The sequence below is a fragment of the Lutjanus erythropterus genome, chromosome 14, assembly GCF_056507025.1.
Source record: "Lutjanus erythropterus isolate fLutEry1 chromosome 14, fLutEry1.hap2, whole genome shotgun sequence".
Taxonomy (NCBI): Eukaryota; Metazoa; Chordata; class Actinopteri; order Lutjaniformes; family Lutjanidae; genus Lutjanus; species Lutjanus erythropterus.
Window position 1 is genome coordinate 35,593,898 of NC_139330.1, and position 24,372 is coordinate 35,618,269.

Genomic DNA, 24,372 nt, shown 5'->3' on the forward strand with positions numbered 1-24,372 from the left:
GATCAAAGCTGGACAGTCAGGTATAGGGTACACTGACAAATTGTATGGGTCCTGTGGTATCTGACTTAAATAATGCAGGATTACATAAACAGCAGTCTTGGTTACCAGGCTTCACTCAAGCATCCAGTCATATCACCATAAATGTGCTTTTTGATGGTGCATATGAGCCATTCATGGTCAAAAGATTGGATCCAGTCCAGAACTGGATGATATTGACAGAATGGTTGAAATACCTACACATCTGCATTCTGAGTTTTGTTGCTCTTTAAATGAATTATAGTTGTGCATCAGTCAGGTATTATATAATTTGGCTTTCGTTCAAATACCTTAAGTCAAGCAAATCGACTCTCTGGCAGCCCCAAGCTACACTTCAAGTTTGGCTTAAGCTGAGGTATTTCAAGGTCTTTCATTTCTTTCAAGGCATATCAGAGACTTTTCAGACTCGTTACAAAGCGGCTGCCCAGGTGTTCAGACCAGGAAGACTGTTTTTCCATGGAAAAGAATGATATCAGTCATTTTACTAAAGGTCCAGTAATGACAAAGGTTACATTAAGGTAACAAAGACCGGTAGGGGCTCTCTTGGGACTCTGGAGTGAGGGAGGAAGCCAAGTAACATTACTGTAGAGCTAAGAAGTCCACAGACAGAGGGGTTTGAGACAGATGGACAGGTTGACAAAACATGGGACTGTGATGACACAGGAGAACACCTTTTGTTTCATAGTTTATGCCAAAAGTCAAAGTTTATTTCTTTTGACTCTGACCACAGTCATTCCCAAACCTTAATCAAGTAGTTATATTTTTTATCCATGTTGCTTATATCCTCTAACCTTATTCAAGAAAGTATTTAGTTACAGTGATTTGTAACAGTTATTGAAGGCTGATGACAGAATCAGATCAGAAATTAGGCAGCTGCAGTTACAAACAGACAGGTGATCACTCATGTCACATGTTTTGGACTTGAGTCCCACTCGAGTCAGAAATGTGCTGACTTTATACTCAACTTGACAAAATCAAAAGAGATTTGCACCTTGAATTGAGCCTTTTGACTTGAAAATACTTGACAAAAAAGTACAAAAATTTCCAGCTTTGTTTGACATTTGAAGTTGCAGAAAGGATAAGTCGAGGCTTTGTTGTTAAAATGGCAATACAAACAATGTACATCTGTATTATTGAAGGACTTGTTGAAATGGGGCTGCTTGAATAAATCTGTTTCTTTATCTGTTTAACAGGCAAAGGAAACCGAGATGCTGTTCTGGACAGTGAGGTTGTCTTGACAAAAATGAAGCTCTTCAGGAATTTCCAAGAGAGGCTCCTGACAGCTGATGACTCCACGTCTACTATCTCCACAGTGTCAGGTTTTGAGCCGGACCCCACCAAAGCCTCTGAGGTGAACTCACACCTTGATGACAAGTCTGGACAGCCTCAGGTGGAGTCCGGCTCAGACTACTTATCTGCCATTTTCTCAGACTCTCAGCTGCCAAGATTGTACAAGTTTGAGTCAGAGGACTCTGGAGTGGAGCTGCCCAGTGGAGCTAACTCTCCATCCACGCCGACAGGCTCTGAGCAGAGCTTTGTGGTGCACAGTCGAGAGTCCTCCTGCGATTCAGGCGACTCTGACCCTACAACTCTCACCGATAAACTGGTCACATATGGACAGAGCTCTGAGATTAAACAGGCAGTGGACTTGGTGGATAATAGTCTGAGTCCAGTGGATAATATTCAGGACAATGTGTTCATAGATTCAGAAGAACTCAGTCCTTCAACTGTGGGAGTAGAACTGCACATTGGTGAGGATGTGGAAGTGGACCTGTGTAGAACTTCAGGAATCAGCCCTGATGGAGATCAGATCTCTGGACAGCTTGAGGAGAGCAGTACTGTAACTGAAAGGACCTGCATAGAACATGTGAGGCAATGTGGGCAGGAATCTTCACCAGGAGCCTGTGATGACGCGATGGGCAACGACTTTGAGCCTGAGTCGATACGGAGGAACGCCACCAGTGACAGTCTGGAGGAGTACATGGATCAATGCTGCAGACTTAGTGAGGTAAGCAGACCTACCTACCTACCTACCCAACCATCCACCCATCCATCCATGCATCTATCAAGATGCAATTACTGACCCTGCCTTCCTAACTAGCTTACTGACTTTTTAGCATCTCTTGCCATCAAACATAGTGCTGGTCCCCACAGACTGGTAGAACATCTGCCAAAAAATAGAGCTGGCTCTGGCCCTCTTTGTCAAGGGTCATGATATTCCCTGTAGGGCTGAGTATCGGTACTCAATACCTTTAAGTGATTGATTGGAATAACCTAGAACCAAGTAATATCAAAACTTCTCCAGTAAAACAATACCTCAATTTGATATTTTTTTTTACCTACATCTAACAATCACAGCCAATCACCACACATATTCTTCAATTTAACACAACATGTGAATGGCCCACTATTGCAGCTACAGCTACCAGGTACATACTGTCTGTGGTGTGAGGATGAGTGTGATATATTTTGCCATCTCAGTGTGCCAAGCTGCCATCATAATGAAAGAAAAATGTAACAAATAAAGTACTGTAGTGGTATCAGTATCACTTTCTGGGTACTAGTGTTGGTCATAGTATTTAAAAGGGTACCTGGCCCTGGTTCCCAGCCCACTCTAGCCTGGTATTTATAGGAGGGAACAACCTTGACATCCTCCCCCTGGATGGATACAGGGATCAGACAAGGCTTGGTCCTGTAGATATCCACAGTCATCTCAATCATCTTGTTAATATTAAGCTGCAGATAATTGTTGGTCAATCAAAAAAATGTGAGGTTTGTGGAGCTGGTGGGAAGGGGCTGATGTGTTGAATCTGTTCTCCTGCAGACATCCTTGTCCTCCTTGATCTTGGTCCTACGCTCTCTCTGAATAGGAGTGAGCTCCTCCCTTGTCTCTTGCCCAGAAGGTTGTCTCCTTCAAGCAAGGCTGTGCTGTCCTAAAATGTTTTTACTCCAGTTGAAACCTTTTTGAATCTTGCAGATACCTCTATAATTCAACTTATACAGAGTAAATTGACATCTGCCAGTAAAACTTTCAGTTTTCAGTCTGAACACAACTTTAGAAAGATTTTTAAGCTCTTACATGCTGAGTGATTTCAGGAATAAACACTACATGCAGTTCAAACACTGATAACCAACCTTTGCAGTTGTGGTAGACAATACATTTCTCTCTGTGTGTGTGGTGTGTTTAGTGCTTCCAAAACTGTTGAATAAGGACAATTATGGTTCCTCAGGAAAATCCCCTTTGGGTGAGCAACAAATATATTTCATGTCCTCTGTCATTATCTCTAATTTTAAACTCTTTCCAGCCTCCATGTCACCAGGTAATTGCATCACTGTAACTGAAATACGGTTTGCAGAGTCACCCATTTTCTTGAGTATATTTATAAGTGTGATCAACACATGGAGGTCCTTCAGATGTTCTCTAGCTAAACAAAAGAATGTAAAATGCACTGGAGCTGTACCTGTGTTTTGACCTCCTCCTGTGTGAGGGACATGACAGAAAACACAGCTGTACTCATTCATAGTGATCTGCTGGGGCATGTTTCATTCATGTTACTGGGACAAAATAAAGAGTTATGTTCTTGTTCACATCCAGTGGGCTCTACAGAGAGCACCTGACAGCTGTGGAAGCTGCAAAGTCATAATCACCTGTTTGATGTTCCTGAAAACATAGACAGTCAGGCCTTCAGACTGTCTTTCATTACCAGCAGCTATTAGAGTGAGAATCTGATACAGACTTTCCACATGAATGCCTCCTGTTGTTTTAGAGAGGGCTAAATTGTGGAAATGATACTAACAAATAAGAAATAAAGCACCCTTTAAGTAACTATCTCGATTCCAAAAAGAAAATGCAGATTGAAAGAGAAATTAATTATTAGTGTTAGTGAAATTGCTGCTGACATTTTTGTGGTTTGAGACACTAAAAAAGAGCAATTTCAATATTTTAGAATTTTAGAAGATTTCCGTCAGCTCTGTCAGATTTTTACAAAAACATGATTTATTCAAGCATAAAAAGGGTTAGCTATACCCTAAGGACTGCTGTCTCACTTCCTGGTTTAAAAAGTCAGGAATCCTGCTCAAACACTGGTAAACTTTCTATTTTTAGACAGATTCATTAAATAATATTGCTATTAGATGAGTTTTAACTGTAACATATCAACTCTGTAGTCCTTCTAAATCAAAGCTAAATAAGAATTATGGTTTAAAAATGTGTATTTTGTGTGTAAAAATGAGTAAAAATAAAACAGCTCCTCACCACGACTATGCTGTGAAATGAAAAAAAAAAAAGTAACATTTTGTCAACTCCATAAGACGTCAGCTCTGTCAGATTTTCTATCTGACGGTGTTCATGTCCACATTTAAATAAAAAAATTAACCACTAGGTTGGCCTGTTTCAAGGTTTAATCACCAAGAGTTTGATCTATTAAAATATCATTATCATCGAATTCCCTCATGATTTGAGATCTTAAAAATATATTTTTCCAGTGTAATTGGGTAAAAATCAAAACCTCCTCAAAACACAGATTGTCTCAGTTTTCAAGACTGAGGATATGTCTCAAATAATTTGAACTGCTCACACTCTTCAAGCTAATGCAGGACTGTATCTCAGAGCTGCAGATATTCCACCACATTCTTCTCATCTCTTCCTCAAAGACCTTGTCAAGCTCAAAGGCCCTCGTGAAGACAAGACTTTTATTATCGCTGGCACATTTGGCAAACCAAAACATGAGAACCTGCTTACACTGAGACAGAGGCAGTAAGGTGGGGAGGGCGCGCGTTACAGTGAGCGGCAGCTTTCATGGACCTGCATGTCACGCAGCACCTGTTCATCTGTGCCGAGGGACTGGAGATCGTTTCAGCGATACTGTCGCTGACCGCCGGCCCCTCTCTCATCTGGACCCCCCCCGTACTGCTCGGCGGCCTACCTGGACGCATCAAATAGGTGTCAAATATCTCAAATTACTCGCATATTTACCCAGATAAAGTCTCTTTGATAGGTCCTTAGGGCCCCTGTAAAGTAATGGCGTGTGGCGGTGGCTTTTAGGGGCCCAGCATCAAGGACTCTGGGGGTACATTGCTGACAGGCAGCAAGGTGGTGTCGCCCCCACCGCCATCATGATCACCTGTCACCACAGCTAATAATGTAATTCCTTTCCCAGCTAAATGGGAGTCTGTGGTCTACAGCAGGGGGTTATTGGATTTTTCTTGCCTCAAACATAAAGAACTTTCTCTGTTTTTACCCACAAGCCTTTTCTCTCCCACTCTGTTCCTCCACTACAAGAATGCATTTCATAATCTCAGCAAATCTCCAGGTTCAGATGTTGGAGATATTATTGAGCTGTTATATTTCCAGCCATCATATGGACCTGTTTAGCTGCATGTCTGAGCTCACACTTTGTATCCATTTTCAAAGAATACTTACTTCATCAGTGCTTGAGTGAAATGTAATTAAAATATGAAATGGATGCTTCTGGTTTATTTGAATTCCTCAGCTGCACAGCAGAAGTGTGAACAGCATGTGTGCTGCTGCCCTGTCAGGGTTGTTTTCAGTAACTTAGATCATTAAAGAGGTATTGCACACTTTGTAAACATGTTTTTGAGCCATAAACTACAGCATATTATTATACTGTGATGATACACATCATCAGAGGTGGTGTGAGCCAATCAGCATCCTGCCGCTGCTGTTTTAGTTGTGCAAAGAGGGAGAAGTGTCCATGGAAACGATTTGTCTCTAACATACGACGCCTCCTGAAGAGGTTAGCATATAGATACTGTAATAGCACCAGTTATATCAGAGCTGGAGAGTATTTCTTCATTGAAAGAGGAGCAAAGAACGACACAGGGCTTTTATCGATGGAAAATATGTTTTCACTCTTCTTCTGGCTGGCTTCGGCTTCAGCAGTTTCTATGAATGGCTGCTGAGATGGTTCTGTGTCACAAACAGATCAGGTTACCAAAATGCAACCTTATGTGAAGAATCTTATGTGATGGAGCAGAATATTTTCATACGTGTCTGAACATCTTTTCTGCTAACCTCGCCATGTAATCATTGTAACTGCACACATCAAAGATGGCAACACCTTTAGCCTGAAAGTGTGTAGAGGACATCAAAAACCAAGAAATGATGAAACCTAGTACACATTTTCATACATTTGTCATGCCAAAACTAACACAGGACAGAAGATCAGCTGCAGCACAGAGTGTCCAGTTCCTGTCTGCAGTGCTTTGAAAGATATACTGCAGGAAAGCCAGGCAGAAACACTATCTGTGTGTCTGGCTGAGAGAAGCAGCGTACGTGATCTGCCCGTACCTTCCTCCCTATCTGGATGCTCCACACACATCTGGTGCTTCATTCCTTTCCAACACGGTCATGTTTAGGAAATTATTTTGGATGCAGCAAAGATAATGGAAACATCTACAAGTGAGGGCCAGAGAGGGCCTCAGTTACCATGGCAATCTCAGATGTTATTATCTTATCATGCTCTTATTTTAAAATGTGACAGAGGAAAAAACTGCAATCATAAAATCAGATATTGCCCAAAAAAAAAAAAATACGTGGGCGAGTAACCACCATAGCAAATAATATGATTACTCAGAAATAGTTCTCCCACATTAACACAAAAAGAGTCTCTCAAAGTCAAATCAAACTAAAAATGCATTTTTTACATACTATGGCTAGGTCACAGCAATGATACACACTAGAAATTTGGCTCCAGCTCCTGTTAAGCTCCAGTTCACCATCAGTTGATCAGTCCACCACTTTGATTCAAAAACAACATAACAAGATACACAAGATAAAAATGACATTAAAGATGTAACAAGACAAAAACAGAGTTCAGAGTCTATACATTTTCACTTTGACTTAAGTAAAAAAGTTGAGTCAATACTTTTACTTTTACCATAGTCTTACATGTCTAAATGTGAATGTCTGGGTATTTGCCACCTCTGGTAGGATAAAATAAAATAAATGAATGTGAACTTCTTCTTTTTTGGAAATTTGAATTATAATTGTAGTCTAAGTCTAAAGTCTAAATTGTGAACTATGAACATGACCAAGTTAATTAAATCTGTGTGAAATGAACTTGGAGGTAACTCTTGTACATTGTGGCCATTCTGTTTCTTTTCTGTGACCACTACCATCACTTTTAGTCCCACTCCCACTTCCAGTTTCTATTAAAGTGACGTCAAAAGACAGTTTCCTTCAGTGTTTAAAGTATGATATTTAGGCTTCAGACGTCCCAGAGCTACAGCATATAAATACCCCTCAGACGAGAATACATAACAGATAAATGGCTCCTGGCTCCCTTCCACTCACAAGGTTTCATTTATCCTCCTCTTAAGACCAGTGGGACATATGGGATTCCTGATCTGACGTCAGCCACTAATGTTCACCTCAGACAATATTGGATCCAGTGTTTCATGCCAACACAAACACACTCTGTTCAGTTATTGTATGCCTCTAGTACTGTCCAAACAGGCTTTATTTCTTATGCCAGACTTGCAGCCTTTCACATCCTTGTCGCCTCAGTCAGTCAGCTCCATGTCAGAGACGTTATTGGATGTTGACTCATGGAATGAGTAGAAACTGTTTGCGTGTGTTTGCCCACTTTTAAATGGGGGTATTACTGAATCCCACTCTCTCTTCCCGGCTGTGAATCACATAATGGTCTCTGTGGGGCCGTGGATAAGATCAGCTCTAGCCCTGTTACAGCCACAACAGCCTCTGATTGCAGACCCTCCCCCTCATCAGCAACCATGTCTGAGGAAGTGAGGGTCATCTTGTGGAAGGGATACCCTTCCTTATCTTAATTGCCACCAAAAAAAGACTATAAGTAGTCTAGTTGCCTGGATGCAGTAAAGAGGTTAGGAGGAGTCAACTGATGAGGAAATTCACCTGCTAATTATCACATTAACCTTCATCTTCATCCATCTGAATGTATAACTCTAACATGCAGTGTCTTTGATGTTTATGATGCCCTATTGCAAGTTTATAACTTGCAATAAAGTTACCTTAAAGTTGTGTTTAAACATTTTTCCATTACCAGAAGTTACCCAGATGCTTTTGTTTGTGCGTCCATGATTATACTGATAGCAGCTAAAGTAGCAAGTAGCATTTAATGGTGTACATTTTCCAAATTGTAAAGAATTTGGCCTAAAAAAATGGCCTAAAGCTTACAGCACTGATTCTATGCCAACATTATACTTCATATTTACATCACCCAAAGAATGATGAGAACTCCAGTGGGTAATTTTAAAAATTATATTAATTTTAAAAGACAAACGATAACAAGAATGTGACAAAAGCCATGAAAATTATCTTCTTTTTGGTTTTTCAGAACCCTTAAACACTGAAAACATGAATGAAATGAGGTCACATTTATAGTACAGCTGACATGCAGGGTGATGTCTGAGTAACTTAACATATTGTCCAAACAGTAATTTTAAGCGTGCCTGGTAAAGACAGTTAATTACTGCACCAAAGGAGAGTGTATAAAGGGACTGGAAACACAGCACAAAAGTTTTTGACATGGCTATTTATTTGGACTTTGACTGTTTTTGTCTGTCTTTATATGTTTAAGTTTAATGGGGCATTCATTTTTTGACCATTTAGGGGCATCAAAACAAGCAGGAGACACAACATCTGACATATTATTAAGAGTAATTGGCAATATTAGAAAAAGTTTACCTTTTAACAATTTAGCAGACATGGAACAACATTAGGATTCATTTGGAGTGGTTTGTGTCTACCTGATGAATTAGCTCAGTTTTCCATTGACTCTTGGTAAAGAATCTGTCTCTCTAGCTGCTACATGCTCCACTCTGTTCATCAGCAAGTCTTTAAGTTTGTCTGTGTACTGTTTGGTGCTGGGCAGGTAGTGCGCAGTCAGTTTATTAAAGCTTTTTTTCTCTAGAAAAAGGATGCCAGGCCAGGATAGAAACAGTACTGATGAGAGCGATGAGCAAACCAAGACCAACATATACTCACACCTAAACAACAGGAAAAGTTGTTCACCAGTTACTATCAAAACTTAAGTCACATCACATTAAACGTGGTTAATGTTGGAATGTTAAAATAAATACCTGAGGTAAGTGATGTAGCTCATGTACGTTAGGTAACTTAAAACTTTAAATTAGTCAGTGTTGACTTTGCTTTCACTCACCCTCAAATATTTTAAAGTGTCTCAGAGTCTCTTAATTCTGATCAAAATACACATTTTTAAATTTAGAAGGACTACAGAGTTGACATGTTATGGCAATATTTTATTAATGAATTTGTCAAAAAATAGCGGTTTAGTGTTTGAGCAGTATTCCCACCTGTTTTTAAACCAGGAAGTGAGACAGGGGTCCTTGGGGTATAGCTAACCATTTTTATGCCTGATTAAATTATGTTTTTGTAAAAATCTGATGGAGTTGATAGAAATCTGGGACTCAACTTAAAACGGCCAACATTTTGATTAAAAAAAAAAAAAAAAAATGAAGATGATTATAATAGCACAATTCTAAATCTGTGTTATCAGTAGGTGTTGTTGGTTTTAGATTTTGACATATTTTAAACTGTTTAAAGTTGTGAATTCTTCTGGGACAAGGTGTATTCTGGCAAGCAAGTTTAGAAATAAAAAAGAAAATAAAGGAAACCAAAACTTTTCATGTTACAGATATTTCATATATCTTTTTATAATTTTTTGAAGTTTTTTTGTAAGACATTATTTGTTCCAATTCTCAAGAATGGGTGCACAATAAATTACTCTCTCAAATTACACACAGTAATTTCACCCACTGTAAATGAATTAATATTGATTAGCACAGCTTTAAGATATAGTTTTTGCTCAAAATTTCTAATAATGATTTCCAAATTAGCTGTAATTAAGCCTATGACCAGAGGACATCTGATGACACTGTACTGTGTGAAAGTAATGTGACACATTCAAAGTGTGAAAGAAAGCTCAAGGCTGTTAAACATGACCTCCAGAGGTGTGTGGGAACAGGTTCATGGTCAAGATCCTGTGTGATCCACATGGTTTGTCCATCAGAGGAAATGAGTGATGTCAATCCTCCAGCCTGTTATGGCTGTTGCCCCATTGTTTGGCCACTTTTCCATCGCAGCTCCCTGTTGCCCCGAGTGGAGCTTAAGCGTCAGCAGCATGGGAAAGAGAGGAAAGACCCCAACCTGAGCTCATATCCTGCTTTTGTTGGGACACTTTTAGGAATGTTAATGATTGGACAAATATTTGCTCAAAATTTCCTTTTTTCGTGTTGCTGAAAACGTGAACATCTGCACCTCCCGGGTGAACACAACAGGTTTTCTGCCTGTCTCTGTGCTTTCTTGGTGATCGTTAAAGCATTTCTAAACTCAAAGAAAAGTGACTTTAGCTCTGCAACACACATCTGAGCTTTTATTTCATACCTGAATCCAAACTGTAATTATTATCCTCATTAATAGCTTCATATTATATGTTACACCTTATCACTCCCATCAAATACAACAGCTTGGCCAGTGGCCCTATACTTCAAACTGTAGCGCTGTAGGTAGCCTTCATGTATTAGTTTTCAGGTGCAGGGCTCCATGGTCACGTTAGAAATAATAAACATGCAACATTCAGGTAGACTTTCAAAATAAAGGCACAAAAACAACTTGCATATTCATGTAAGTTATGTAACTTAAAAAGAAATCAATATTGACGTTTGGTTTCACATGAACCTCGTTCTCCTGTTTGTTTGACCCATCCATCCACCCCACCTCTATACAGATTTTTCTCACTCTTTATACTATGTCACCTGACTTTGACAACACATTAAAACGCTTGAGGGACGTCTCTAGAAATGACGTTACAGTGGCACTTACAGCATCACATTTGTAATCAGTGGGACACTGACCAAACTGATGTATTTGATGCACTGGGACTGAGAACAGGCTGGTCAGTTACTTAGTTTGGCTGCATGTAAGCCTTTGTCAGAGTTGGACTTAGAATGCAACCATGTGGCTCTTTCCAGGAGGAAGAACATGCTTGTGCAGACCAGGTACAAATCAAACTCACAAAAGTATCAGTAGAGAAGAGCTGTTTGCTCAGTTTTGGCCTGCACTACGTATAGGGACAGAGGTCATGCTGAAAGGCCATGTTCCATGCCACCCTGTCTTGGCTCTGGGCCCCTCCTTGGCTACCCTATTCAAAATTCTTTGAAAGGCAACTAAACAAAGGCGTATAAGTTTCTTTTTCCTCTGAATTGCTGTGGTACACATAGGTAGGTGTTTTTTCCTCATAAAGAGCTGCTAGCCCTTCAGAATTTCCCTTTTATTAATCTGGAAACTTTGTTGCATGATGATCTCAGAAGCTTTTCCATCCCGATAAGAATCATACAGTGATGTAGCCTGGGAACCAGATGCATCTGCAAGCTCGTATTTCATTTGCTCTGGCAGATATGTCTGGCTGCACTCCTGTTCAGACAGATTTCCATCAGTTCTTGCTCTTGTCAGGTCAGTCACAGCCATTGATTTAATATGGGGCAGGTTTGATACGATGACTGACAGTGGAGCATCACTGGTCCAGATTAGAAAAGTCACGTGTTTCAAGAACTCACCAGGCTCACAAAACTTTGATCAAACTGTCAAACTAGGCAGTGCTGATCAAATACGGATCAAGATTCTGCTACTGCATGGCTTTTTCCCACCAGAAACACAATTTTGTATCCTGTTAGCTGTAATTTGAGGATGTTTGTAACTAGACCACCATTTCTGTTTCTGCCACGTCACATGTTTTGATGCTCTGATTGGTTGCAGGTCTTCTGAAATGCATCCAGAGCCATTTGGGTCCAATAAATTATGTCAAGCTAGCAGTGATGTACAGGATGAATCAATCCCAATGCCTGGCATGGATGCAGTCAAATATAAAATTACTATAGTACTGCCGAAATATGTCCTTCCAGATTCCAGCCATTCCAAAGTTAAATTCAAAGCAACAAATTACTTTTTCTCCACCTTATTCCTGGTATCTTGATTAATCAAACTGTTTGCTTGTCCATGCAGGCACAGCAGGCAAGTTACAACCCTCTGGGTTCAGGCCTGGGTTATCTGGAGCACATCTGCCAACTCATTGAGAAGATCGGCCAGCTGCAGGAGACCAACCTTCGGTTGCAGAGGCAGATCTGCAGCCTGCAGAAGGATGGCAGGATGACAAAGACCAAAGAGGTGTGTGTGACTGTTTTACTTTTTTTTTTTTTGCTATGTTAGGGATTGTAATCATGCCAGCAAGTCCTCAATCACAACTCGAAATATGGCAGCTTGGTCAATGGTCCTGTCCGTCAAACTATGACTCTGTAGGTACCCTTGAGGATGTTGAGAGCCATCTGATCTTTTCTGGCAGTATAATCACTCATCTATATTGGCACTACAAGTTTCTTAGTTAAGTAAGAGGAACAATGTGTAAAGAAGGGATTCAGAAATCTTGGATGTCGGTCCAGGATTCTTTACGTATTGTGCAGTCAGTTTTGGGCTCAGAGGCTGGAACAGCTTTCCACTGGAGCCAGCAGGAGACTTGGTCTTCAAAGCCTTCAAAGCAACCAAGTAAAGAGAGGGACAGAGAGAGAAGAAAGGAAAGGCTCGCTGTCATTTATTTAATTCATACAACCAGTCTTTTCAAGAATCTTCATATCTGTACATTCTATTTTTCAATCCACATGAAATGTCTGAATATCAACTCCTGAGTGATGGACCACACCGGCTGCCCTCCCACGAGCCTCTCTGTCTGATTCCCTGCTGTTATACTCTCAATGGCGAATCCACAGCTAGAGACAAAGAGCACAAAGAGCCCAACACTGTCTGAAGTATCCGAATGGATCATTAATGACAGCTCTGTACATGTGTGACTGACAGCTCTGGTCCACTGCTCACATCAGCAGCACAAGCACAGCTGGATACATGAAGGCAGTTATCACCTACAAGTCCATACTCACCAGCAGAGTAGTGAAGTGTGACCACTGGGTTCAGTCAGGATAACCCCAATTTAACACAGTTTTATAGATCTATGTGTGCATTCCAGACATAAAAACATTCTTGTACAGCACACAATGTTCTTCACTATTCTCAAACTTGGGTTTTGTCACAACCTGCTAGAACTCTTGACCTGAGCTTCTTCAGTTAATGGAATTGACATTCCATGGTGTTTTTTTCCTCCCTGGCTAACTGTGTAATACCTTTAACAGCCTTATCCTTTGCTGATGGGTTAAGGGTCATTGGCTCACCATGGGTGTCCCCTGTGAATCCCCAAAGGCATGATAAACTCCTCCATGAAGGCTTACCACACAAATGGGGTGGTCCACAGTAGCAGCTAGTTTGGTATTCTCACATTAAAGTGGCTATTATCATTATTTTTATAGCAAGATTGTATCAATTTACAATGCGAAAACAATGTAATACATGGGACCAGCTGACTACCTGTCATGAATGCAATAAATAAAAGTAGCATGATGAATGTGTCCAAATGTAACAGTAAAAGTAATGACGTTCCTTAAAAACTGTTGGGGAACCAGCATTTACTGAGGCTGATTCACAAAGATGGACTTTGACTATGGATTAGACATAACAGATAGTCAGACTTCACATGGACATCTAAATGTCTATCTTAAGTAGGACTATGGAGCAATAACGTCTGGATAAATTAACCTTTTAAAAAAAAATAAAAAATAAAAAAATAAGGCCAACCAAGTGACCACATCCAACCTCTCAGCTCCATTTACCTCAGCTGAAAATATGTCTTTTGCAGAAACTAAACAGTTACAAAGACATTTTACTTGGAAAGTTTAGCAAAGAGTGTAACAATACAAAAAAGTCTGATGTGGAAAAAAATGACAGTGACAGTAAACAGTGTTGATCCCATCACTGAGAGGAGCATCAGAGATTTTCAAACAAGATACAAAAATACAAGATGCAAAGAAATCATTGCTCTCTCCATAACAATGTTAGTAAACCACAAATTATGAGCCATGTTTTGCTCTTTTTGTTGTTGGGTGCCACTGATCAGTTGGTGGCACTGATTGTTACCATGGTAACATGAGTCAGCCTTGGAGTACGGTGTCTAATTTTTATAGCTTACAGCTAGTCAGTCTTTATTTTTGTGAACTGGTCTAATTCACAATATACTAATCTATGAGCAAAATTAAGACTAGTCTAAAGGCCCCTACACATGATCAGCAGTAAAAACACTTTGCGCTGGCTGTCCCATTATTTTCCTACCCTCGGCATGGCGCACCGCTCGGATCGACTGCTCACCACTGCGCCCAAAGTTCAAATTATTTGAACTTTGACCTCGTTTGCTCCTGACCTTTCAAAGCGCAACCAATGAGATAACAGCTGAATGTGACGTAGCCAGAAGCGACACATACAAACAGAGGAGGGAGAGGAAATGGAAGAAAAACTCATTCTCTGTGTTTCCAAGTTCCCCGTAGTCCCCAGTAGTCAGATCGGGCTACCAGGCTTGCGATTAGGCAGAGTTTACGAGCTACCATTAAGCTAAATACAATGCTAACGTTAGTTTAGCTGTTTGTGTACGTTCACTATTCCAGGCAGTGTCAGTGACAGGATCAGTGCTTCGTAGATATAAACTGTCGTTTAGCTCAGCAACAGTAAATCCTATCATTTTGTCACATAGAGCTGTGGTTTGTTTTTGAAGAAGAGGAGTCTGCTTTTTCCTCCTCATCTTTTTTCTTTCCAGAGTGACAAGTAGCGTTTGGTGTTGCCTAGCAACGGTGAATAGCTCGCACTTGTTGATGACGTATACCTGAGGTCCTCCGTGTCCGCTCGGCGCCTCTGCGCCCTACCTGGCGGTGAGCGAAGAGAAAATGTGAAGGCCCCTTAATACTACAGACTAGTCTGAAATATCTTTGTGAAACTGGCTGCTGGACTCAAAGTGCATTAGTTTGAGGTGCCCTTTGGATAAGGACACATGTGCACTCAAAAATCACAAAAAACTCCAAGGCATTGTCTTTTAAGACAACCTTTATTGTCATGACATGATTATGTTAGGCCTTAAAACAAACAAACAAACAAACTCTGATGTGTTCATCAGGGAGTCAATCCTTCACTTGGAGTTATGACCGAGAGAGGGTGTGGACATATAAACACTGCAGCAAATGGTGTCTTTTAGCCCACAATATTCATCAAAAGCAGCATAGTAAATCCAAGCAAGGACAGTGGTTACAGAGAACCTATAAATAATATCAATAATAATAATATAATAATATATAATAATAATAATATATAATAATAATATAAACCTATAAATGTTAAAAGAAAAGCAGTAAAATCTGTGTCCTCATTTAGCATTTCTTTGTCTGTTATTTATTTATTTATTTTTTGTACTATGGAAAAGGGAATCTGGTCAATGCCAAATTCTTGTCATGTGAATGGGTTGGTGTTCTGGAAGTCCAGATAGTGTCTTGTCATGGGGTAGTCAACATGATTTTCCTTGCTGCTGTTGCTTCGGTGTTTGCTCATGGTGGGACCAATTGAGTTTATAAAGAGTAAAACAATCCTCTTTGTTTGCAAAGTGCCCTGAGATAACTTTGTTATGATTTGGTGATATACAAATAAAACTGAACTGAAGCTGAATTAAAGACTGAAATCAATTTTGTCCATGTGGTGTTTCATGTGTTACAAGACATCAGGGGTGAAATACACAGTAAAGACCATGTCTGAGCATTTCCTGCTTTGAAACTGCAGTGAGCAAGAGCAATCTCAAAAAACCATATTTAGTCAGGCCGAGTATATGATGTCGTAAACCTAAAGAACCAGTCCCATTAATCAAGGGGATGGTGCTATACATATCATTAGCAACAATGCTCAGCCCATAGGAGAAAAAAAAGAAAAAAAAAAACATATCACGCACAGTTTATTACTTCTTGCAGAGAATTTTAAATTGTTTAAACCATGACTGGAAATGGACTTTGAAATTAAAAGAATGAAGAATGAAAGAATGAAAAGTATGATGTAATCAAGCTACCCTTGTAAGTACAATTTGTCAAAAAGTACTTGGAGTAAATGTAAGACTGAACCACCCACCTCTGGCTGCCTGTGTCTCTTTTCAGACTGGTTAAGAACAGTGCAACCAGTGAACATTCCATAAAGATTTAACAATTCGGTAAATGCACAAAAAAGAATGCTGTTTACCTGCTAATCTACTCATCATTTTCACCTTCAAAAATGCTAGTGAAAACTTCTCACAATGCTAACTGACTCTTCTTCGCCTCCATGCAGGAGAACATAAGAATTTGACCATAGTTCAGTTTGTTTGTACTGGGTGACATTTTGGCCTTCACCCAGTGAAGGCTCTCTGCCAGCTTACTCGTTTATTGTTATGTGCCTGCTGCTCTTTAGGATACCAGGTTTCCTTCTCCCGGGTCTTTCTTCATATGACTTTTGGAATACAACTCTGCTGCCTACTGAGAATTTGGCTCAACCTCAGATGCTCAGCCTCTGGAACACACTGCTGCACACTGCTTCTTCCTCTATATGAGTTGGTTGCATATTGCTTTTGAGGCAGCCACTATAAATGAATAAAAACATTAATCTTATTCATGTCTCTTCCATTGAGTGTTGAGCATTTGGAACCAAAGAGCAGATGCTTCAGTGAATAAATACTGTAGTTGGCATTTGCAGGATGGATTTGGTCAAATTTTGTCACCCTCATCTGCACCCAGCACTGTGTGAGAATATAAATGACCAGCGGTTATATAATAAAACTGAGAGAGGGCTGCTTTTGTATTGATGTCAGGAGGGAAATGTGTGTGTGTGGGTTGGCTGATGTGCACTCGGATGTGTTGCTCCAGAGGCCCAGCTGAACCTCGCCTCCACAGTAGGTGAAAGGTAACTTCAGAGCAGGGAAAGAGATCATGCGGCAGAAATCAGGAAATGACCTTATATAATGAGCCACTTGGGCTGCAGGAGGAAGCTGTGCAGGTGCTGTGTGGGACTGAACCCTGCGCACAGTGTAAACATTTTTCCTTACGATACAGCAGGAAAAGACACGTCTCATCCCCTAGCTATTATCTCGACCATGTGACGCTGACGTTCCAGGCCGCATTTACGTAGTTTGCACTATTATGGGATTCTACATGGAAGTGATGTCATCCTGTAGTTCTGTTTTAGTTTGCATGGAAGGATGTGAACCTCAGATTGACCGATGCTCTGGGATGACTGTTTGTATTGTTCTTTGTTTTACTGCAGGTAGTCACAGCACTGACCCACATATACTGTACACTCATAGAAAACCAAAATATGCACACACATAATGGGGGGTGTGGACTTGCGTCACAGATCTGAAGACTTTAGATTCAACTTTACAAAATCAAAAGACACTTGCAACACAACTTGGAATTTTATGCCAGTGACTCATGACTTCACTTGGATTTGAGCCACCTGACTTCAAAATACTTCATACCGTCTCTGTAGCCCGAAGATGAGAAAGCTTTTAAAAAGTGTGAATCCATGAATCAAATCATTTCCTTTAATTTCCTGAATCATCTAATGATAACATTATTCATTCTCATCAAGTCGACACTTACTGCAGTTCCTCAGATCCACTTTGTTTGAATCAATCAGACATCGTCTAATCAAGTTGCAAGAGAGAACCATGAAAAACTAATGTTATGTTACTGAGCTTCAGCTGAAGAAATAGCACCAAAGATAATTTGGTTCATGTACAAAAACTACGAGGTGATCAACAAAGAATGAACTGCGGTATGTAAAATGTACAGGTTGAAAGTTAGATAGATAGATAGATAGATTTACTTCCAGCTTTGTTCAACATTTGAAGTTACACAAAGAAATGTTAAAATGGCGTTACCTTTGGTTCAAAAAAGTGCCAAACATGACATTTTGGGGAAAGGTTGGCCCATGAACAAAATTAGGCTAACAGTATAAATGGTGTCAGTAGTAATTTTTTAGTTTTTACTTTTTTAAAAACACACAGTTGATTTTATTTGTTTGCGTTTTAACATCTTCTGGATGCTGTTTGATGACATATGAGCGTATATGGTGAACAATCACACATAAATCTAATATACATACATGTCCATGTCCATGTATGTCTCACACCTAAATGCTTATAGATGTAATGTACACTCTAAAACTGAATGCTCATATTATTTATTTATTTATTTATTTATTTATTTATTAGTTCTACTATCTTAAAAATATTGGCTTCCAGCAGAATTTTCTTTCTTTTGTGTTTTTTTCTTTTGTTTGTGTCACTATTTGGATGCTTGAAAATTAAATGGTTGCAATTAAAAATGTCAAATTGATATCCACAATTCACTTTCACTTTAATGAGTTAAGACAATAAGTATGCAATTATTTTGGTTTTGAAAAACTCAACTTCAATTTGAGTTTATCTAAAGAAGAAAGAGTAAAATGTCTCAGTGAAACATTGTTAGTTGGAAAACATTTAGTTTTTTGTTTGAGTTGGGGTTAAAATTCAAAAATCACTTCAAGTGAGTTGCCTTGAAATTTTGATTTTTCTCAACTTTTTCATTTTTACAGTTTGTTAACTTGTTGCAATGAGGTAAATGTAAATTCTGAGTTACATTAACTGAGAATATTTGATTTGACTTAATCAATAATTTACACAACTACAGCATGTTTAAGCTCTGATAACCTCAACCACCAACCACCAACTCAAAAAAATGTGGCATCTGATTGCCTCATTTCTTTTAGTACTGCTAACTTATTGGGGTTTACAGTGTACATGAAAGTCGCAATATATACTCATATCATGGACCTAATTACATGACATAATAGAATATTAATAGATTAATAGAATATTCTCTTCTTCCTGTCATCTTTCTGAACAGGACTTCTTCCAGCAGCACTGCAGCTGTGGTGCAGCCAGTCTGGCCTTCCAGGACGTTCAGAGGACACACTCCAGAAGTGAGTGTTTGTCACCCAGTGGAACCCTCTCTGACCTGTCCACCATCCCCGAGGTCACCCGGCATCCGCTCGTATCAACCAGGAGAGGTAATGCTAACACGTTGTACTTCATTTGATGGTAAATCAAGGAAATGGTTCAGAAAATAAACTGTCAAAATTACAGTGTCCCTCACCCAAAAAGTGACTGAAGTGTTGAATGCACAAAGAGAGCATACAGAACATCACATCCTCACACCTAAACAACAGGATAGGTTGATGTATGACTGGTGGAAAATACCAGGACAGGCATACTGGTCTTCAAGTACATTATGTAAGTCATGTGACTTTAAACACATGGTTAACATTGTAAAATGGCAGCAGTTTAATTAGGTTTAGGATTAAGATTTGTTTAGGTTAAGTCAAGGGAAAGATCGTGGTTTGGGTTAAAAGAAGTACGTTATGGTGGCCTGGTAGGTCAGTTGGTAGAGCATTCCTGCCTCCCTGTCATATTTTCAGCTGTCCTGTAAAATTAAAGGCAGAAAATCCCCAAAATATATATCCAAAACAAAAAAAGAGAGAAAAAAGTGTGTTACGTATGTCAAGTGACAGAAGTGACAGAAGTAAAGCAACGCAATGTCCTGTTTCTTTGAGCCATTCATCCATCCACCCCATCTCCTTACATGGACTTTCTCACTCTTTAATTCTACATCACCTAACTCTCTCCTCTGCTCCCGTCATAATCACTATGGCCACTAGAGGTTGCTGCCAACAAACAAAACAAACAAACAAAAAAGAAGTAAATATGGGTGGTAATAAGGTGCTTATACAGACAAACTAGAATTTTATATTTTGAAAACTTTCTTTTGGAAATGTACAACACCTATTTGCCACAGCCCTCCTATAACACCATAGGAAAAGGTGATTCAAACACTGTTATGCCCCACCTTAAGGTGGCCCTACTGGGGCAAAGAACACTCCACAACTATCCCACAGAGAGACACCTTTACAAACACAATACAAATTACAAATATACCAAATCAAGACAATACTAAATTAAAACAAGCTAATTCAAGACCACCAGAAAAGTCATATGGTCAGAACACAAGGAAAACTTCGGAGGTAAGAACACCAGCAGTCTCTCTGTTACAAACCTCTGCACAGGTGCTTTCACCTCAGTCAGATCAGGTGCAGCTCTTTGGCAAACAGAGGAGGAGCTGGAGAAAAGTCAGAACAGGGCCTGTCCCAAGGGCACAGGGAAAACACATCCACATCATCTTGATATAACCAAAGCTTGTTTTCTTATGAGGCTTTAAAAATAGTTGCAATGGCAACTGTTCTTGACTTTGATACACTTGTGTTTTTGACTTACATCAGACTTAAAGTGATGTTGCCCAGCAATTACTTGATGATGCAAGTTGATGTGTCAGAGGAAGGAAGAACCAACCAATCACCAAGCAGCAGTGGAAACTGCAGGGATGAATGCGTGGTTGGCTCTACAGTGAAGATAGAACAGTTTATTTGGACAGGCGATTACATGAACATACTTGTGTACATGCAACTTCATCTACAGTGAGAGCATTGAGCTTCTATAAGCCCAGAAGATAAGATATACATTCTTTAGAGGACTGGACCCTCCACAATTACAGACATACTGAACTCTCTGCTGTGAGTCAACTGAGCGCCCTTTAGGTTACTGAAACCACTCCTAATTAACGTTTAGCATTTAATTACTAGCAGGATCAGCACTTAATAACCTGCTCCAGTGCGAGCAAACACACACACACAAACACAACCACGAATTCATGTTTTAATTTCAGTGTTTGTCTGCCACGTTCCTGCAGTGGATCTGATAGTTACTGTATGTTATTTAAAAGCTTAGTTAGTCCTTAAGTTTCACAAGCTGACCCTGCAGCCACCCCCGGTGTTTTTCTGCCTCTGTGTTTACCTTGTCATCAGACACCAGCTCCAGGTGATGGTCCTCATTTGGGGAATACAGTCATCTTACCAAATGTTATCATTGCTGGCGTGTTTTTCGGAGGGGCTCACCTCACCAGGAGGGAGGCGGTCGTATTGGCTGACAGCTTGCTGGTCACGCAGGAAAGGAGAAATTATAACTGGAGTGGGACATGAGCGGAATTCCTGGAATCCTGCTCATGACAGCAACACAGAACGTCCTGTGGACTCTGGAATGCTTCGGTTCTTCCTCTGATGGGCAGGAAACTGGATCCGGGAAAAGTCAAGGGAGATGCGGGGCCCGAACTAGGGGCAGGGAATCAGATAGTTCTGCCTGGGCTAAGGTTAAATGTTGTGCTTCAGGGTAAACCTTTATTGTCACACATCAGCCACAGGTTGTTGGGAGTGTTTACACAGGAACAAGTGGGGTATTAATGAATCAGCGATAGAGAAACACAGGATTAAAGTGTATTTATCTATAGATTTGTGGAATTGTAGAGTTCAGGTTAGGATTAGGGTTTCATTTGGATTTTGGGTTGGTGCATTCACTGACAAAGGGGAAAAGGCAATGCAAAAATTCACTGATTGACAGACTTTCATGCACAAAAACCTGACTCACAGCTGTAGCCATAGTTGTGGTTTTCCTTATCAAGAAGAGTGCCATGCTCAGTAGAAACTGAGCCCATGTGAGGAGGGGAGGTGTGTTTACATGGAACGTGGGAGGGGTGGGGAGTGGGACCAACAGAGGTGAAAAAACAGGCTGATTTCCATCAGGATTTGTCATAACAGTCATCACTCCCTTCTCAACATACAAACGAAGCTTCCAACATGTGAACAACAACACTCAACTCACAAACCAAACTTATATGCCTCATAAATATAAACATACAGCTTTATATGGAAGCTTTATTTCCACCAACATGATGGAAACTAAAATGAGAAACTTTCTCAAAATTATTACTTATTTTCTGAAAATGAGTTAGTATATCAAGCTAGAATCTCAAAATAATGACTTATTATCTGAAAAATATATATGATAAAAATGACTAATAACCTGTTATCTGAAGATAATGAGTTAGTAATCAAATAATGAGCTATAAACTCAAAGTAATGAGTAGTTATCTGAAAATACCAAGTTATGGTCTGAAAAAAATAGTTATATATGAAAATGATGAGTTATTATCTAAAAAAAATATGTATTATTATACCAAATAATAAGATAAAATCTCAAAATGATGAGTTATTATCTGAAAATAATGAGTTCGTATATCAAATGATGTGCTACAGTCTCAAAATAATGAGTTATTATCTTAAAATAATGAGCTAGTATCTGAAAATATTGACTTATTGTCTGAAAATTGTGAGTTATTCTAAGTCTTGGTATAACTGTGTGCAAAACCTTTTTTTTAACCTGCTTTTAAGTCATAAACATGAGAGAGAAAAATATTTAGATCAGACTTAGTCACCAGAATATTAACCCTTACTTGCACCTCAGGACTTCTGTACATTTGGCCAAAAAGAATATTTAAAATGCAGCTTTAAAGCCACTCTGTGTTTATAATTTATTAGGACTTTGGCCTTCAACAAAACAGAAAAAACTGACTTAAAGTTGCTGAAAGAAAATGAATGAACCTGGTAAAACCTTATGCCTGTTCACTTATTTCCTCTATAGGAGAGTGCAAATATAAAAATAGTAGTAGTAGTTAAATGCACTTCCAAATAATTGTATAAAGAATGAAGTACCTTGTGATTTGTGTTTCAGAGATGGGCAGTGAGGCTCTGACACCCGTCCCTCTGTGGAGGAGAGGCCTGAACCGAAGGAGTTACACAGAGGGGGAGGTCCGCTTCCTTGGGGACAGCACCGAAGGGCTCGCCGTATCCCAGCGCAGGGTGAGTCATGTGCACATGGCTGTAGGTCCACTGTGAGCATTCCATTCAGCAGTATCTTGTATTGTTTAACAAAGGAGCGTTTCATGTCAAGACATATGATCAAAGTACCTGCTTCTCAGTATTAATAATCATATACACATATTTTATCATGGATCTGACATACAGCATTTTAAAATTTTATGATTTCTATGATCTATGAATATCTTTCTATAGAAAAGTTTTATTTCTGTTGGCGCTGCTACCACAGGATGTCTTCACTTATGACTCACAGCAGAGCATGTCTGCCCCTGCTACCACCCCCCGCCAACACACTCTGAATCACTTAAGGTTACCCAACATCCATATCTTCTGTTGACTGCCTTTCTGGCAAACAGGCAGAGCAAAACTCTCACTGATGACACATGATGAATGAGACACTTTCCTGGAGGGCTGGTTCTCCCTCTGAAAGGGCCCCATCTGTTGGGAATAGACAGTAATTAATGTAGCAGGGAGGATATTACTGCTCCAAACACATGAAGTCTTGTTTTCAGCTGTGGTGGAAAGAGGCACGTAAGTCTGTACTCAACTACTACTGTTACTGTACTGTTACTTTACAACCTTTGGTCTTGAAGTCACTTGTCTTGTCAATTTGTATTAAATTGTCCTTCTTGTTTGTCTTTGTGTCCAGCTGAGTGAAAACTACACATGGGGGCGAGTCAAAGACCTGGTGAGGAAAACGAAGTTGAGGAATCAGAGCAGACTGGGACTGACGTCCACCTCACTGAAGATGTCCTGCCCACAACTCTACATGTAAGGAACACAATATATATATATATATATATATGAAAGCTGTTTGGCTATTTACATCCAGACCCCTAGTTGAGCCAATGAGCCAAAGAGCAACAAAAGGTTCAACAAAACTACCTGGTTAGGTTTAGGAAAAGTCTTGCCACGTGAGTGTAAATAGACAGTGTTATACTTTACACAGGCGCAAATAGCATTGTTGGCTATGGACATGTTGGTGCTTGTCTCTGTCATGCTTGGCTATGTGTACCTAGTTGTAAATGGCCACATTTACTGTTTACATTTTGGGTGCAAATAGGATTATTGGCTACTGACACCTGGATGCAAGTAGCATCAACAATAAAGATATTACAGTGTATGACCAAGCACAAAATAACAGCAATACTACTTTTGGAAAAAATTAAGTCTATATCTTGAATCATTTTTTAGATTTTTTTTTTTTAGATTGAACTCATTGAATATCATTAAATGAGTTTAATATTACTGGCAGCATGTGAAGAGTTATCTTAAATAATATTTTTGTCAGTTGAACACTGAAACTAAGTATTTTATGAAGCATTTTTGCCTCTTTTAGCTCATAGTTTTGGGGGTCTGGCCCCTTAAATTCCACTCTCATTCTTGGCTGAATTTGGATGAATTACTCATTATGTGAAATTACGTCGTTGACCAGGCAGAATCCTCACTGATAGAGAAGGTCACACTGATTGTGACTTTAAAACATGTACTCCACTGTTGGGACAACTGTTTTCCGAAGAAAATATGCAGCTCAAGTGACTTATTCAGAATATTTGTCGACAGTAAGGAAGAGAAGTATC

At 39.6% G+C, this 24,372-nt stretch overlaps 1 protein-coding gene across 1 annotated transcript in view; it reads left to right on the plus strand.

The window, feature by feature from the left end:
• Positions 1–24,372, plus strand: part of LOC146315911 (uncharacterized) — a 48,837-nt gene that overhangs the window by 20,168 nt on the left and 4,297 nt on the right. The window contains exons 2-6 of the mRNA XM_084736239.1: positions 1,230–2,044; positions 12,059–12,220; positions 18,877–19,039; positions 22,647–22,774; positions 23,442–23,563. Coding sequence (XP_084592365.1) covers positions 1,230–2,044; positions 12,059–12,220; positions 18,877–19,039; positions 22,647–22,774; positions 23,442–23,563 — 1,390 coding nt within the window. The remainder of the gene's footprint in view (positions 1–1,229; positions 2,045–12,058; positions 12,221–18,876; positions 19,040–22,646; positions 22,775–23,441; positions 23,564–24,372) is intronic.